General features: G+C 55.6%; 2 protein-coding genes across 7 annotated transcripts in view; one reads left to right on the top strand and one right to left on the bottom strand.

Annotated features, from left to right (window-relative positions):
* DTX1 (deltex E3 ubiquitin ligase 1) overlaps positions 1-4,239 on the top strand; it is a 37,517-nt gene extending 33,278 nt beyond the window's left edge. Inside the window, exons 3-9 of the mRNA XM_068990031.1 lie at positions 607-668; positions 1,035-1,196; positions 1,432-1,493; positions 2,007-2,165; positions 2,251-2,412; positions 2,500-2,589; positions 3,243-4,239. Of these exons, the coding sequence (XP_068846132.1) occupies positions 607-668; positions 1,035-1,196; positions 1,432-1,493; positions 2,007-2,165; positions 2,251-2,412; positions 2,500-2,589; positions 3,243-3,467 (922 nt within the window). The 3' untranslated portion in view covers positions 3,468-4,239. The remainder of the gene's footprint in view (positions 1-606; positions 669-1,034; positions 1,197-1,431; positions 1,494-2,006; positions 2,166-2,250; positions 2,413-2,499; positions 2,590-3,242) is intronic.
* A 1,885-nt stretch (positions 4,240-6,124) lies between these two features.
* The window catches only part of RASAL1 (RAS protein activator like 1), a 31,508-nt gene continuing 19,915 nt past the window's right edge, over positions 6,125-17,717 (bottom strand). For 3 of the 6 annotated variants that reach the window (XM_068989796.1, XM_068989795.1, XM_068989792.1), the window contains 10 exons: positions 17,311-17,423; positions 15,207-15,399; positions 12,677-12,814; positions 11,802-11,946; positions 10,195-10,367; positions 8,632-8,769; positions 8,412-8,547; positions 7,568-7,688; positions 6,563-6,621; positions 6,125-6,264 (listed from right to left, as the gene is read on the bottom strand). In XM_068989796.1, coding sequence (XP_068845897.1) covers positions 6,125-6,264; positions 6,563-6,621; positions 7,568-7,688; positions 8,412-8,547; positions 8,632-8,769; positions 10,195-10,367; positions 11,802-11,946; positions 12,677-12,814; positions 15,207-15,399; positions 17,311-17,423 — 1,356 coding nt within the window. Of the gene's footprint in view, positions 6,265-6,562; positions 6,622-7,567; positions 7,689-8,411; positions 8,548-8,631; positions 8,770-10,194; positions 10,368-11,801; positions 11,947-12,676; positions 12,815-15,194; positions 15,400-17,310; positions 17,424-17,717 lie in introns of all 6 variants that reach the window. The other 3 variants (XM_068989797.1, XM_068989794.1, XM_068989793.1) reach the window with 2 other exon arrangements.

The following is a 17,717-nucleotide window of genomic DNA, read 5'->3' on the forward strand; positions in this document are numbered from 1 at the left end:
GAGACCTTTTCATGTGAAGAGGGGATAATGCCTTAGTCACCAGAACTGACATCAATAATACTCCAGAGGGGGAAAACATTCATCATCCAGTGTCTTTGGAAAACCTGGATTAGCCACAGCTAACCTGTTTCCTTATGCAGGACTTATCAGAGCCTTTAATACATTCACATACAGTGTGAATGTCCTAGTGGGAGACAGTGAAGTGGCTCCTTGGTGATCCCTAAATCCTTCTTTCCCAGAACTTTTATGGGTATCAGCAAACTTTGAGAGAAGTTTGGCTAAGTCACGAATAGTTGGGTTTCAGATACAATAGTCAATGAAAAGAAACAGTTGGGAGCCAACTTCTCTCACCTGGGAGGAGGTTAGCTGTGGGAGAAGGTCAGTACTAAGTCTAAGGGTTCATTCCATTATCACGGGGTGGGGCGGGCAGAGGTCCTGGCCACACCTCACCCCATAATATTGACAGAAGGCTGTCAGAGTAGGAATGGAATTCTCTAGGGGTCATTCTAGATGCCTGGGGCAGGCACAAGAGTCAGAGACAGAAGTCAAAGCAGGGTCCCGTGATCTGGTCTGGGGAGGCTACAGTCTCTTCTCTTCTCCTCTCAGGGTCCCCGCACTCCCAGTGAAGAACTTGAATGGTACAGGGCCAGTCCACCCGGCCCTGGCAGGTGAGGTCCAGTCAAGGACGGAAAAGAAGGGCGGGGCCCACAAGGTGGCAGCCCCACCTATCTGCCATTGACCCCGCCCCTTGGTGGGCGTGGCCCAGAGGGCACATCCCCTACCACTGGGCTATAACTCTGGGGTGGGCGGAGCCCGCAGAAGGCTCTCAACAACTGGGCTTCAAGTTCGGGTGGGGCTGAGTGGGCACCGTCCATTGGACACACCCCATCCACCCATCCGAGGATTCCCGGGTGTGCCAGGTGGGCGGAGTCTGGGGAGAGACCCCAAGGGTCTTCTCAACGATGGGAAAGCAGGGTGGACAGGGCCCGGATGAGCACCCCGCCCCCTGACCAACTCTGCTCGGCGTCCCGCAGGGATGACTGGGATCCTGCTCTGCGCCGCGGGGCTGCCCGTCTGCCTGACCCGGGCCCCCAAGCCCATCCTGCACCCACCGCCGGTGAGCAAGAGCGACGTCAAGCCCGTGCCTGGCGTGCCCGGGGTGTGCCGCAAGACCAAGAAGAAGCACCTGAAGAAGAGTAGGCCTCCTAAGCTAGACCCTGACCCCTGAACTAACCCTGCTAACCCATCTGAGCTCTTCTGGCCCCATCCACCGCCAACTCCGATTACATAAAAGCTCAAGCAACCCCTGACATGTGACTCCCACCAGCCTTTACAGCTTCTGACCCCTCTGACCCCTGACCCTGTCTTGAGCCATGCCCTCAGGGCTAGACTCTGGGTACAGTCAAGCCCAGCCCAATTCTGTCCTTGCAGGTAAGAACCCTGAAGATGTGGTTCGAAGGTACATGCAGAAGGTGAAGAACCCACCTGATGAGGTGAGCCCCTGGGTGAGGGGGAGGGACGGAGGGCAGGCAGCCTCCCCTCCAGAGATGGAGACCCCAGCACCCAGCTCCTTGTGAGGTTCTAGGTGTTTCAGCCTCTTCTTCCAGTTTGTGGGTTTGCCGTCTCACTGTCTTTACAGCATCTTTTGATAAACACCAATGCTACGTTTAACAGAATCACATTTATCAACCTTTTGATGATCAAGAGTTTTTGCATCTTATTTTTACCCATCTTTTTCCACCAAACGTATTTAAGCTTTGTTTTCGATAGTTAAGCCTTGAATATGTCTGGAGGGGGTGTGAGGGAGCCATCTCTTCCTCTGCCATGCACTTGAATTCAGTACCTGGGGGTGTCCCCTCCCTTTGACAGATGGAGGCCAGAGAGGCGACAGTCTGCTGCTCTTGGGGGGGTTGAGGGTCTGGCCCCTGCTGAGGGGCACTGCTGACATGGGGGTGTCCTGCCCTCCCCAGTCCTCAGTCTCCTCTCTGTGCTCCCCTCGACTCCAGGACTGCACCATCTGCATGGAGCGGCTGGTCACGGCCTCTGGCTACGAGGGCGTGCTTCGGCACAAGGGTGTGCGACCTGAGCTCGTGGGCCGCCTGGGCCGCTGTGGCCACATGTACCACCTGCTGTGCCTCGTGGCCATGTACTCCAATGGCAACAAGGTGGGCTGGTCGGGGAGCAGCAGGAGGGCTGGGGAGGGGCCCAGACACCTGGGAACCTCACAGCCACACCCCCTCCCCGCCCCAGGATGGCAGCCTGCAGTGCCCCACCTGCAAGGCCATCTATGGGGAGAAGACGGGCACTCAGCCGCCCGGGAAGATGGAGTTTCACCTCATCCCTCACTCGCTGCCCGGTTTCGCTGACACCCAGACCATCCGCATCGTCTACGACATCCCCACTGGCATCCAGGTGAGCCCTCAGCTCCCTGACTTTGAACGCGCCAGCGGTTCCCCACTGCCGTCTGCGGTTCAAGCCCCCTGCTGCCCCTCCCCACAGGGCCCTGAGCACCCCAACCCAGGCAAGAAGTTCACTGCAAGAGGCTTCCCGCGCCACTGCTATCTGCCCAACAACGAGAAGGGCCGGAAGGTGGGTGCCGCGAGGGCAAGGGGGTGTGAGAGCAGGCCGGGGCCCCAGCACGGACCGCAGCCGTCTAGTGTGTGTGTGTCTAGCCCTGCCAGTGGCCTCAAAACCTCATTTCATTTACCAGCCCGCTGAAGTCAAGGTCTTAACACCATTTTAGAGATAAACAAGCCTCAGAGAGGGCAAGTCATCTGTCTGAGGTCACACAGCGAGGTCACACAGGAGCCTGGATTTGAACCCGAGCAGTCTAGACTCTTCATCGCCACACCGGAAGAGTGTCGGCTTTTACTTTTTGTTTTTCAAAATAAGCCAGAAATTCTGATTTTCACGTGAAACCTTCAGGTTTTTGAATACTGCCAACGAAGGAACGAAGCGGCTATTTAATAGAGTGTGAAGTTCAAGCCAAACATAGCTGAGGGTCATCAGTGTGAGACTCTTCACCCCAAAGAAATAGGCTGATAACATGGAAAGTGGTTTTACTGAGGGAGCTCAGAGTGGGAGTCAGTCTAGGGAAGGAAGTGAGCACACCGGGTGGCCACGGGGAATCCTGCAGGGTAATCTCAGGGTGGGCTGAGAGGGACTCAAGCCACTGGGCCGGGCTGCCTGTGACCCTTGCTCGCCCCGCCCCCATTTGCCCCGCCCCTTGCCCCGCCCTCCAGGTGCTGAGGCTGCTCATCACCGCCTGGGAGCGGAGACTCATCTTCACCATCGGGACGTCCAACACCACAGGCGAGTCGGACACCGTGGTGTGGAATGAGATCCACCACAAGACCGAGTTTGGATCCAACCTGACGGGCCATGGCTACCCGGACGCTAGCTACCTAGACAACGTGCTGGCGGAGCTCACAGCCCAGGGTGTGTCTGAGGCTGTGGCCAAGGCCTGAGACCCGAGGCTGCCCACCTTCCCTCCTGCTTTGCCCCTGGTCCGGCACATGCCTCCCTCCGCCGGGTGTGTCCTGGCGGCCCAGGTTCAGGGCTGGGGAGGAGCCTGCAGGAGAGCCAGGAGCGTTCCGGGGATTTGGCTGGTAGCAGTTGGGATGATGGGAGGATGGCAGGCCAGCCGGCTTCGACCCTAGCTCCCTTGAGCGGGTCGCAGGCGTGCACCGGAAACCATAGCAACCTCCCTGCTAAAAAGACAGAGCCCCACCCCCTCACACAAACACACGTGTCCTGTTGAACACATGCACGCACACCCACGTGCCTCTACTTTCCCCCAGACTGGGGGGGAAGAGACAGAAAGACCCCTGTGATACCCCATGTGGATTCCCATCTGTGTGTCTATCGCATCTGTACAGGCTGTCTGCAAGCAGGGGACTCAGGGCTAGCACCTGGGGGCCCAGTAGGGCTCCAGGAGAAAAGGGGGCACTTGGGAACCTCAGTCTCCTCCCATCTCTGCCACCCACTGATGGCCCACGGGGTGGAAGCCCCCAGATTATTCAGCAGTTTTGCAGAAGGGCAGGCCAAGGAGACAGACTAGGAGAATCTTGTTTTGTGCTTGTCTCTTCATCCTTCTGGGACCCTGACCTCCTCCCCTCCCATCCCCAAGCCTTATGTCGGTCCCTGATAAAGGCACTGTTTTCCTTTCTTCCCCACCCCATTCTCTCCACCAAATCACTCCAAACATCAAGATCCAAAGGCTGGAGCTTCTGGCTTCAAGAGCGAGACGAGGAGGCCTGGCTTAGGCCAGCAGGTTTAAAAAGCAGACCAGACAGCAAAGAGTCCATTTCCCTTTCCTCAGGAGTGGGCAGTGGGGTGGCTGATAGTCTCGGCCAACCAGGGGCCTGTTGCCCAGGCAACTCACCAGCTCCGCCTCTGTTGATTGGCTGCCATGGTGGAAGTCAGCCAAGATTTAAAGGGACGCCAGCGATTGCTCTTTTGAAAATCTACCAGTCCCACTGTGGGTGGAGAAATAAATGGTCTTTCTCCTCCTCAACTGGGTCTTTTCCTGTCAAGAGGGGCGTGGGTGGCTCTGTTTCTGGGGGACTTCAGTCCATCCCAGAGAGGAGCTTGCAACAAGATGGTGATTCAAGACCACTGTCCCTGTCAGGCTCGGGCAGCTGGAGATGGAGGGTCCCCACGCTTCTCTTGTCCTGGGGGTGTGATGGTGGCAGAGGCAGACCCTCCCAATCCTAGTCCCCAAGAGGGTACAAGTTGAAGTTCTGTTCTCAAGCACAGGTGCAAGGCAATGCACGCAGCTCCCCGGTTCAATGAATAGAAATGAGGGACTCAGGCTGGGAACCTCCAGGAAACAGTGGGGGAGCTGGGAGACGCCGTGATGGCTTGCTGGAACCTCAGAATCCCAGTCTCTGCCCTCAGGGAGGAGGACCAGGTTCTGTCTAGGGAGAGACAAGGACCTGTCCCAGGATCTGCAGCAAGTCTCCTATCAACCTCTCACATCCCAGGAGGCTGGGAGGCGGTAGTGAATGCTGCAGCTCCAGGCGACCCCTGCTGGACACCTTTGGGATAGCACCGCATCTTTCCTGGTCCTTAAGGTTTCTGTCCTACCCTCTAGTTACACAAAATGGGAAATGAATATTTGGAGACCCTTCCAATCCTGCCAGTTGGGTGTTCCCCAACATTTTAACTTATGTGATTCATTATCAAACAAAAGCTCACCTCAATATAAAATCGCCCAGCCCCGTGATCCTCAAATCTCACGTGCAATCCACATCACCTGTGGAACTTGCTGAGAGCCCTGATACCTGCCCTCATGCTCCTCAGATTCTGATTCAGTTGATCCAGGAAGCTGCATTTCCAGTAGACACTCTGAGGATAGGGTATCCAGTAGATACTCTGAGGATGGTCCACAGATACCCTGTGGACCACAACTGAGAAATCCCTCCCTGTTTCCTACGCTATCGCCATGGAACCCATTTTGAAAATCACACATATCAACACACTCACTCATTTTATACAGGGTAAACTGAGGCTCAGAGAGGGAGAAAGAGCCTGGCCTGAGGTCTCTCAGGCTTCAAGGGTCTGAGTCAGGCACTGGGCTCTCGGCCTCAGTTATTACTGAGGGCTCTGGATTGTAGAAGTTTGTGGTTAGGATTCTTGGCTGAAGACAGGGTTCAGGAGGATCAATGAGGTTACAGGGATTGGCAGACATGAAAATAGGAAGGGTTGAGCCCATGTTAAGTGCCTGACTTGGGCCACAAGGCCACAAGGGCATCAGGGATTCAGGTACAGCTGTATCTAGCAGCTCAGGACCAGGCTGCCCTTGCCAGTGTAGGTAGAGGCCAGTCCAGTGAAGCAGAGACCTCAAGCTGAGCCAAGTAAGTCGGATTCCGTATTCCATCCACTCCAGTCTGCCTCAACCCAGAGAGAGAGATTCATTCAGTGCAAGGCTGGTCCCCAGCCAAAGGACTTCCATGCCTGGGTTCTGGGCTTAGGACACATGGGACTAGGATATCTCTAGGAGCCTGCAAGTCACAACATCAGTGAGGTACAGGGCAGCCACGAGGGGATTCCTGGGCCAGGGGATGTTGAGAAGGGCCCACTGGCTCCTTCCTCCTCCTTCCAGACTGACTCTGGCATCTCCTTAGGGCCTCAGGGGGCCCGAAACCACCTTCCCCTGCTCCTGCTGCTGGAACTCCTCGTGGGCTTGATCCAGGTCTGTGAGCACCTCCAGCAGGCGGGCAGCTGCCTCCCTCTGCCGAGCCAGGGCATCAGTACAGGCCCCTGGGAGAGAGAAGAGGATGCCGTAGGGTTTCAGCCAGGCCACGGCAGGCTTCTCTAATTCAGATTCAGTGGCTTCCTCAGACTCTGGATGTGCCTAGAGCCCCAAGAATCCTAAAATGTGCCAGAGCCGGGCACATGCAGCTCCCCGACCTGCTGGTGGATTGCAAACAGGAGAGTGGGGGTGAGGGAGAAGGGGCTCGGAGACTGGAGTGGGAGGTTCTCGGCAAGTTGTGGGAGGTACCAGAGAAGATAAAGAAAAGGGATTTCCTTATCCCCTTACCTTCCATGGCACTGGAACCCTGCTCTGTGGCTGCCTCCAGAGTTGTATCCATGCTGGAATCCTCGAGGAATTTCATCCTGAAAGTTAAGAGGGAGAAAATCAGGCTGGCCCCTGAGTCCCAATCCTGCTCTCGAACCCAGAGATTCTGCTGGTTGAAGGAGACATTACAGGTTCCCACTAAATCATCACCATTGCCATCATCATCACAGCAAACATAGAGTGTCTGATGCTTTTCCAAGCCCTGTCCATGTATAAACTCATTTAATTAGCACAAAACACAGGTGGATACTTACTAGTAGCTCCATTCCACAGGTGACCGCTGAGACAGAGAGAGCTAAAGCAACTTGCCTAAGGTTGCACAGCATAATAATAATTGTTACCCTTTATTATTAGAAAGGGTATTATATTTCATTTTTTTATATAGAAAGCTAACTATGTGTCCAGGCACCTCCAAAGTGCTTTAGCTGTATGAGTTCATTCGGCCCTCAGGACAACCCCATGAGGTAAGGACTGTTGGTACCCTAATTTTCCAGACTGAGAAAACTGAGGTACAGAGAAGGTAAGCAACTCGCCCAAGTTTCACACAGCCAGTCCAGGATCTGAACCCAGGCAGGCCAGCTTCAGGACTCACACTGTAAGCTGGAACAAATCTCCATCACTGAGTTACAGTGATCCTGAGATCAACCAAGACAGGGTGGGAACACACCCACACTTGACGCCTGTGTCTCAGGAGTCCTGGGTATCAAAGGGTCTCAAGATCCACGGGACTTCCCTGGCAGCCCAGTGGTTAAGACTCTGAGCTTCCAATGTCCAGGGTGAGGGTTCAATCCCTGGTGGGGAAACTAAGACCCTCCATGCCATGTGGCATGGCCAAAGTGAGAAAAAAAAAAAAGGTCCCAAGATCTAGTTCCGTATCAGTCCACCTGAGGACGGCAACAGTCCTCCCCTGGAGCCTGCCCCCACCCAGAAGCTCGTCAGAGGCACACGGGAAGAATGAACCGGTGATCACGGGGTGGGACCCACCTGAGCCGATCCCGCCCCAGAAGCAGCTGCCGATACACCATCTGGGTCTCAGCATCAGGATCCAGGGGGTCACTCCAGTCCCCCAGGGTGACGGCTGAGTGCGTGCGGCTGCAACCGGAAGCTGGGGGCGACACAGCGGCATCATCTGTAGCTTCACATTCCCCTTCCAGAGCCTCCATGGCCAAGCCCTGCCCCTTAGACTTCTAAAACCACTCTCCAGACCTACTGCTTCCTTCCAACCGCACGGCCCCGCCTTCACCCGACAGAGCAAGAGCCTCCCTTCTCTCCGTGCCCCTCCCACACTCTAGGCTCAGCCACACAGACCTTTCTCGATCCTTCAGCCTGTCTTTGCTCTGCCTGAAACACTCTTTCTTCCTCTGTCCCTTTCTCCAACTTCACTACTTAACTCTTACTCTTCTCACAGGTCACACTTGAGCCACACCTCCTCCGGGAAGCCCTTCTTGCTGTCCTACCGTGGGGCTGGGCCAGAGGAGTTCTCTGGCATCTCAAAAGCCTCATCTTGGCATTTGTAACACTGTATTACAATTGTCTGGTTATTCATTTATTTTCCTGAGAACAAGCCTGGCATTTGGTAGGCACTTAGAAAAAAGTATCTGTGTGCCAGGCAGTGTTCTAATCGCTTTGCATATATCAACTTATTTAATCCTCACAGCAGCCCTACAAAGTGGACATTGTTATCCGGCCCATTTTACACTTGAGGAGACTAAGGCAGAGAGAGGTTAAGTAACTTGCTCAAGGTTGCAGGGCCAGCTCAGGCGGAGGTGGGACACCCTGTGATTGACAGGTGTGGAGGGCGGAGCCTGAGTCCGCCCTGCCCCCTCACCTGAGCGCTCGGCCTGGAGGCAGCAGGTCCAGTGCCCGCTGCGGAAGGCACCGGGGTGGCAGGAGGCCAGCTTGTCCGGGTTGGGGGCGCTGGCCTTGCGCAGGGCCGACAGCCATTGGTTGAGCTCGTTCACGTTCTGCGGGGAGGTGGAGGGGCGGTCAGAGATGGGTTGGGACCCCAGAGGCGCCCCCTGCTCCTCCCCCTGCTGGCGGTGCCTCACCTTGCACTGGAGGTAGGTGGTGTGCGGCGCCCCCGCGCCGTCCTGCGTCACCACCTGCATCACGTAGGGCAGCTGGAAGGCGCTCTCGTCAACGCGCTCCACAGCTCGGATGTGCGACACGGGGATGGAGGAGCACATCTGGGAGAAAGGACTCTCGCTGCAGGGCGGGCTAGGGCCAGGGGCCAGGGAGACCGGGCCTGGGGACAGCTTTCTTGTGGGTGCGTGCACCTGGCGGTGTGTTCCGGCATGGGGACAGTCAGCCTTGTGCATCTGAGCTATGTGTGTGTCCACTTGGCCGCCCTGTGAGTCCCGCAATCACTCTCCCAGTGATAACTTCTCTGGGCATCAGTTTCCATCATCATCACCATCACCATGGCAATCCCTGCTCCTGCACTTGGGATGTGGTTCTAAGCACTCTACACCTACCAACTTATTTTATCATGGCAACAGATTTCTGAGGCTGGGTCTATCATTCCTCCCAATTTACAGATGAGAAAACTGAGGCATAAGAGACTAAAGGACCCTCCAGAGGCCACTCAGCTGGTGGAGCCAGAATTGGACAGGGAGTTGAACTCTAGAATCTACACTCTGCTGATAAAGTAGAAAGAATAAGTGTGGACACCGTCTCCGGTGGTAGCTGTTATGATTTGTGGGTGTGCAGACACAGAATGGGTAGATCCCCATGGGTGTCTCAGTTTGAGCTAGACTTGAATGGCAGCCCCATGAGAGCAGGGAGTTTGTGTTTTGTTTATTGCAGTATCTCCAGCACCTAGAACACTGCATGGTACATAGTAGGTACTCAATAAGTGCTTGATGGGTGAATGGATGGGTGAATGAATGCCTGGATATGAGTGCATGTACCCTTGGGTGAGAGAGCCAATTTTCTGTGACTCTCTATAGGACTTGGGTGCATGGGTAGCTCAGTGGTAGAATTCTTGCCTGCCACGCGGGAGGCCCAGGTTCAATTCCCAGCCCATGCAGCCACAGCATCCCCTTTGGGCTTCCCAGGTGGGGTTAGTAGTAAAGAACCTGCCTGCCAATGCAGGAGACAAGAGAGACTCAGATTTGATTCCTGGGTCAGGAAGATCCCTTGGAGGAGGGCATGGCAACTCACTTCAGTATTCTTGCCTGGAGCATCCCATGGACAGAAGAGCCTGGCAGGCTACAGTCCATAGGCTCACAAAAGAGTTGGACACGACCAAAGTGACTTAGCATGCGTGGTATGCAGGCAGAGACCTGCGTGGAGACAGCTGAGGAGGGCTAAGCATTGTCCATGCCCTGGGAGTGTCCACATCTGGGCGGGTACGTCCCAGCCACCACAGGTGCACGTGCTGAAGATCATCTGATGGTGCGTGTAAGCATTTGCCTGTCCCTGTTCTGTGCCCACCTGGACCCACAGGTACAAGCAGAGCCTGGCCTTAGAATTTGAGTTTGCTAAGCTGCCTTAGGACCTTGGGCAAGTCCTTGTCCCCTCCTGGGCCTCAGTATCCCCCTGGGTACAAAGAGGCAGCTCTGTGAGGGAGGCCACTGTGGAAGTCCCTCCACCGCGGGCTGGAGCCCCACCTGCCACTCAGGACTCTTGGAGTAGGACAGCGTCTCCCCGCTGAGCCGGAAGTAGCGCTTCTTGAAGGCAAAGCGTGTGGCCAGGCCGGCAGGCTCCTCCTTGCGCTTGAGCAGGTAGCCTTCTCGGACAGTCACTGAGGGCGGGACCAGGGCCCTGGCTGGGCCCCCAGCCTCTGGAAAATGGGGAGGGGGGACTAGGCTCCACCTTCCGAGGGTCTCATGGAGGAGCGGGATTCTTGGCTCCCCGAGAGGCAGGAGGATGAATTAGATGGACTCTACTTTCTCCAAAGGGAATGGTGTTATTGAGGGCTGGGGAAGGGAATGGGGGTGGCAGGGAGTGGGGGCCCCAAAGTTGGCCTTGGTGATCCCTTTCCAACTTGAGGGATGTACAGGCACCAGCAGGAGGAGGCACGCTTTACGGAGCCAGTCCAGGGAGTGACTGGATGCGAGTCACTATGCCCTGGATCCAGCTACCCTTAGGGGACCCAGACACAGGCCCCCCACCCCCAGCACACAGGGACCCCACCAGGCCACAACCAGGCCTCCACATTCCCACAGGGTGCTCCCCAAGTACTTTATGACCTGGGCCCCACATTATGATACAGACTCATCCCTAACTCCTCTGCTTAAAACTATCCCATGGGGAGTTCCCTGGGGGTCCAGTGGTTAAGAATCCACCTGCCAGTGCAGGGGACACAGGTTCGATTCCTGGTCAGCAAACTAAGATCCCACATGCCGCAGGGCAACTAAGCCTGCACAGCTACTGAGCCCACATGTCACAACTAGAGAGAAGCCCTCGTGCCACAACTAAGACCTGACGCAGCCAAATAAATAAATACTTAAACATCAATAAAATAAATCTACCCTGTGGTTCCACCTCACTCCAAGTAAAAGCCTAACTCCTTCCAGCAACCCCACATGACCTGCCCCCTCACCTCTCCTCCGCTCCCTCTCGTCCATTCTTCTTCACTGGCCCCCCTCACTGTCCACCCCAGGGCCTTTGTACACACTGTCCCCAGCCTGAAACACTTTCCCAGGATCCTCAGTGCTTGCTCTCTGTCCTCTTTCAGGTCTTTGCTCTAATATCACCCTGGGGAGGCCATTCCTGGCCACCCTCTCTAAAAGGCTGATCTGCCGCCCCCCAGCCCAATATCCCCATCCTTCCTTTATTTTTCTCCTTAGCACTTCTCTCTCCCTAACACACCATATGATCTGCTAACTCATCTTGCTTACTGCCTGTTGTCTCCACTAGAATAAAGCGTCCACATGTCCAGGAGCTTCTTCTCTTTCACCCACTGCTGTGTCCCCAGACCCTGGAACAGTGTCTAGGGCATAGCAGGCGCTTAATAGATATCTGTCAATAGAGTAAGTGCCATGCCGCGATCCCCTCTCACATCTCCACAGGGGCTGAAACGGTCTAGAGGGCCTGCATCTGTTCATCCCTGGGCCCTAGCACAGCATATGCCAGGAAGGGTTTGCTGACTGACTAGCTGACCCACAGGTGTACAGTCTCAGTGAGTGCTGGGGTGGGGGAGGGGTGGTGGACGGGTTGTCCTAAGGGTTCCGTAGAGTGACAAGTTGGCTCTGGCAGAGCCATGGGAACTCACCCTCCTTCCCATCCACGTCCACCAGCTGGTCCAGGAAGTCTCTCACCCTGGAAATACTCTGCAGCAGGAAGGGGTGTAGGGGGGCCATCCACAGCTCCTTGCCCTGGCCCAGCTGCTGGCCCAGATTTCCAATGCTCTGCACAGCCTGGAGCAAAGGAGCAGGGGGTGCTGCCAGGGCCAAGGTCACTGCAGCAGGAGAGGGCCTCTGTGGACCCAGAACAGCCCCAGAGTCCTGGCTCCCAACTCAGTGTCCAATGAAAGGAGAAAGTGATAGAAGCACCTGCCTGAAAAGATATCTGCCCCTCTCTGTGCGCAGATGTGTATCCCCAGTGCTTTTACTCTGTCCCCCATCTAGAACCCAAATAACCTCATTCAGGACTGCTTGATCTCATCATACATACTTGAGCCCATCAGAACCTCCAAATGTGGCCCCTTTGTGAACGATGGTCTGATTCATACTAAAGTGTAAATGACTGCTAGCCTGCTTCCCACCTTCCCCCAGAAGGGGAGGGGTTTCGCTCCAAAGAGGGAATTGAGAGCAAAATGAAAGCCTTCACACTTAGGATGAAAAGCTGGGACTTCCCCCACATGGTCCAGTGGCTAAGACTCCATGCTTCCAGTGCGGGGGGCCCCAAGTTCAATCCTTAGTCAGGGAACTAGATCCCGCATGCCACAACTAAAGATCCCACATGGCACAACTAAGGCCTGGTGCAGTCTAATTAATTTTTTAAAAGCTGGAGGTGCCATGTCAAACAGATTTCTCTAGGTCTCATTTGGGTCTTCCATGGGTCTGGCCTCCCAATTTGGTCCTCCCATGCTCCTCCGTGGCTAAGAACACCCAGGATTTTGTGGGGGGTGCCCTCCACGGCCTGCACCTTGGCAAGCAGCAGCAGTGAGCGGCTGGTCTGGGGATCCGCGTGCTGGTCCCGGAGGTCAAACAACTTCGGGGTGAGGATGGCAGGTGCGAAGAATCGCAGGAAGAGAAAGCCGCTTATGGCCAGGTACTTCACATCCTGCGGAGAGGAGCAGCAGGTGAGAGGGGTCCTCCAAACCCACTTCCCAGTTGGGAAAACTGGGACAGCAAGGACAAGGGATCGGTGGTACAGGGAGAAGGGTACATGGCTCAGGAGGCCATCCTGGTCTGCCAAGGAGGCTTTTCTTCTCTAGGCCTCAGTTTCCCCACCTGGAAAACGAAGTAATAATACCAATTTTGCACCATCAGACTTAGCCAAACATCCTCAGAGTCTGCTTTGTGCCAAGCACTGTGCAAAGGGCACAGCCCTGTGAAGGAGGCATCGTCATTATTCCCATTTTACAGCTGAGGAAGCAGAAGCTCAGAGATGTCAACTGACTTGCCCCAGGTCACACAGCTGATGAGTAGAGGAAGCAGGATTCACACCCAGATCTGTGATTTCTGATCATGAATAGCAACAGGCCAAATATTTCTCCATGTATTTGCTTATGTAATACTCACCCTTGGAGGTTCTGTGTCTCCATCTTACAGAGGAAGCAACTGAGACCCAGAGAGGGAAGGTCACTTGCCCAAGGTCACACAGCAATAAGTGGCAGAGCCAGGATTTGAACCCAGGCAGAACTCGAACTCTGCTCTTCATCACACTGTCCTGCATTCAACATTAGCTGCTGCTGCTGCTGCTGCTAAGTCGCTTCAGTCATGTCCAACCCTGTGCCACCCCATAGACAGCAGCCCACCAGGCTCCTCCGTCCATGGGATTTTCCAGGCAAGAGTACTGGAGTGGGTTGCCGTTGCCTTCTCCTCAACACTAGCTACTGGGTGTCAAAAACTAAGCCTGCACAAGCCTGCACAATTCCTCAAGCAATCTCATGGGGTAGTACTACTATCCCCATTTTCCAGATAAAGAAACTGAGGCTTGGTAGCAAACCCATTTCAGCTGGCTTCCTGCACAGCCCCAGTTCCAGCCTCTGCCCTCCACAGATTGTAAAGCGTGATGGCCCTTCATGTGAGACCCTGGCCTGGGCCACCTGCACATAAGGCTGATTCCCCCAGCTCCAGAGGGAACTTGGGAAGAGGCGTGTCTCTCTCCTGGGCGCTGACCCCCTCCAAACGGCTCCTCACCTACCCATCACACTCACCAAGCTATATTTAGCCCCTGAGAATATGCTGTGGTGTTTATTTAGGGGTTGTATTCACACATAAGACAATACCCTCTCTGGGTATGTGCCAACTTTCCAGGGCACCTCTGCATTGACACTGAGCCTTGCCAGGAGCTGGGTCCCTGGAGCTGCTCAGAGATGGGGGAGGAGGTCCCACAGATCTGGAACCCCAAACTGCCCCTAGGCTGCCCCCCACCCCAGTCTGCCATGTTGCTCAGTAACTTTAGCCTTTGACGTCAGCTCATTAACTTCCTCCTTTCTTGAGAAGGAACCAGGTGTCAGAGCGGCAGAGAGAGGGGCTGCTTGGGTTTCTCTGGCCCCCTCCATCTTCATGGGCATGAGGAAGCCTCTGTTCCCTGCCCGCGGCCACCGCTCACCATGGGGGCTGAGACCTGGGGGACACTTGGGTGTCACTGATCGGGGCTCCTCCCACAAGGGCCAGGCTGTCTGGGGAGCTGGTATCCCACCTCCCCTGCCCCCAGCTGTGGATGTGTCCCACTTAGCACCTCCACCAGCAGCCGAGGCAAGAGCCCCACAGGGTGGGGTATAAATCAGCCTCATCCCAGTTGGAGGCCCGGGCTCATGTCTGAGGAGGAGGACAAGGGGAGAAGGGAGAGATTCCCCCTGCGAGTCTGGAGGCTGAGTCTTGAGTCCACGACTCTTAGGCAAAGCACCTCATCTCTCTGGGCCTCAGTTTCCTCCTCTGTAAAATGGGATAATACTGGCACCCACCTCACAGGGTGGATGTGAAGACGAGAAGAGATAATAAGCATGTAACACAAAGTCTGATCCCTAGACAGGGCAGTACATAGTGTGGTGGTGGTGGTTGGTCACAGTTGTGTCTGACTCTTTGTGACCTCACGGACTATAGCCCAGCAGGTTCCTCTGTCCGTGGGATTCTCCAGGCAAGAATACTGGAGCGGGTTGCTGCGTTCTCCAGGGGATCTTCCAGACCCAGGGATCGAACCCAGGTGTCCTGCATCTCCTGCATTGGCAGGCGGATTCTTTACCACTAAGCCCAGGGAAGTCCCAATATATGCAGTGTTAGCTGCTGTTATTATTGTCATCCTCATCATCACCACTATCATCACCCCTGGGCCCCAGATCCTGCCAGAACACTGTCCCCACTTCTGCCAAGACACACAGCACCTCAGGGTGGATAGCCCAGGTTCTGTCCCGCTCCTCCCCTGCCTCTCCCTGGGGCCCTGGACAAGCCACTGCCCCTCCCCAGCCTCAGTCTCCCCATCTACCCAAGGGGACCGCCTGACCCACCTCATGCTCCGCCTGGGAAAAACGCTCCTCCACGCGCTGGCGTAGCTGCTTGAAGGCGAGGCGCATGGCGGGTGGACAGCGCCCCACGGAGCCCACAATGGCATCCACGATAGGCCCCAGGTAGCCCGTCAGCAGCCCCAGGCTGGCCTCCCGCACATGTTCCTCGGAGGGTGCACCCTTGAAGGAGATTCTCCTGGGGAAGCAAGCGGAGGGTTGTGCCTCAGAACCCAACCCCTACTAAACTCAGAGAGCACCCACCTTCTTGTCCCTTCTCCATGGCCTCCCCTCCTACTGGTCCATTCCCCCTGCGGAGAGTTACCTCCTCAAAGAGGCCGTCTCTCTCCCGGTGCTCACCAGCATGGACCTGGGTTCCCTGCATTTTCAGTGCAGACCTGCCAGACACGCACTGCTGCCCCAGGACCTTTGCACTTGCTGTTTCCCCTGCCTGGAACATCTTCCAGCAGACCTGCACACGACTCCCTCCCTCACCTCCTCCAAGCCTTAGATTCCACATCCCCTTCTCTGTGAGGCTGTCCCTGTGACCTCCCTGGCTCTTCCCATGACATTCCCTCACTTTACTTCCCTCCATTTCACTAATCACCTGCAAGAGTCTTTAGTTCATTAATATTACCTGTCTCCCCCAATAAGACAGATTTGTGTCCGTTTGTTCCCTGCTACAAACTCAGCATTCAGCCTAGTGCTTGGCACAAACATGCGTGTGTGTGTGTGGTGGGGGTGTGCTCAGTCACTCAACTGTGTCCAGCTTTTCGTGACCCCGTGGACTGTAGCCCCCCAGGCTCCTCTGTCCATGGAATTCTCCAGTCAAGAATACTGGAGTGGATAACCATTTCCTTCTCTAGGAGATCTTCCTGACACAGGGATTGAACCCAAGTCTCCTGTATTGCAAGCGTATTCATTACCTTCTGAGCCACCAATGTCACTTTAAGTAGCCTGATTGTTCCCACTTAACAGATGAGGAAACTGAGGCTCAGAGAAGTCCCCTTGCCAACAGGTGGCAGAACATAGATTAGAACTCAGGATAAAAATTCCAGAGTCTGTCTGCACCCTGCCCTGGCCAGTTCCCAGATGCCCCTGCTCCCTGCGGGCACCCACTGAGTCCCACTGTCTTTGCCAGGTATTCTGGGAAAAGCCCTGGCCTTGGGGTTTCACAGATGGACTCTGCCCTTCTATTCAGGGGCTGCGTTCAAATCCCCACTTGGCAACTTCCCAGCTGTACAGCCTTAGGCAGGTGACCTCCCCTCTCTGAGGCTGTTTCCTCGTCTGTAAAAAGGGGTCCTAATGCCTGCTCCCAGGTGGTCAGAAGGGGTGGGTATCACTTGCTGGGCAAGGCCCAAAGAGAAGGAAAGACCCTTTCCTACCTCCACCATGGTCCCCTGTGGACTGCCCAGCAGCCAACTCTGATGGCTTGGTAGGAACAAGCCATCTGTTAAATGGGAACAATCTCATCTGTTAAATGGGAACAATCAGGCTACTTAAAGTGAATTGGTGGCTCAGAAGGTAACGAATATGCTTGCAATGCAGAAGACTTGGGTTCAATCCCTGTGTTCAATTCCCCGAGCTGGAGGGAAAAAAAGTCTTGGAAAGAAAAGAGGAGCCCAGGAGAAATGGAATGACCCCCGCAACCCTGTCATTGCCCTGCTCCCTAACCCATGTCATCAAGCACTGCAGCAGGCCAACCTCTGCCACAGACCCTCCCCCAGGGGCCTCAGCCACCACTACCGCAATAACAGAAATAACAGTGCTTCTGGAGTACTGGTTAGTGCCGGGCTTCGTGTGGATGACTCAGTTCATTCTCCCGATAGTCCATCCGGTAGATTTCACGAGGCTTGAAATAACCCACCCACCAGTAATGGCAGAGCCGGGGTTTGAACCCAGGGCACTCATATCTCAGAGGCCCGCTTAGAACCACCGCACCACACGGTCTAAGGGGTTGGCTGCTCTCAGGGGAGGCTGTGAGACTGTAGAACATAGGGCTCCCAAGCAGGAAGGAGGGGTGGGGTGGCAGAAGGCACAGACCCAGCCTGACAGGTCTGACAGGCAGACGAGGGGACTGTGGCGGGTTCATCCCTCAGGTCTGGCTCACCGGGTGCGGCCCAGGTCCATCTTGCAGGGATCCAGCTCCATGTACTTCCTCTCCTCGAAGACGCGGTTGATCACCGGCCTTAGGACCTCATGCAGGTAGGGCATGCCCACGAGCTGGGGGCAGGGGGCACCACACGGGGCGGGGCTGAGGGTGAGGCGGGGGTGTGCCCATGAGCTGGGGGCGGGGGGACCATGCAGGGAGAGGTTCAGAGAGAGGTGGAAGCCTGCCTCTGGGCTGGGGTGGGGGTGCAATTCCGGGTGAGGCCAGCCACCAGCCCCCCGGCTCGGCTGCCCAGGGCCATCTGAGGCCAGCCAAGCTCTGGGCTCCAAGTAAGCACTGGGAAGGGAGTCCCCGTGGAGAAGCAGCTGCCGGACTGCCCACCAATCCCCCAGGCCTTCACCTACTCA

This window comes from Capricornis sumatraensis, chromosome 17, assembly GCF_032405125.1.
Source record: "Capricornis sumatraensis isolate serow.1 chromosome 17, serow.2, whole genome shotgun sequence".
NCBI lineage: Eukaryota > Metazoa > Chordata > Mammalia > Artiodactyla > Bovidae > Capricornis > Capricornis sumatraensis.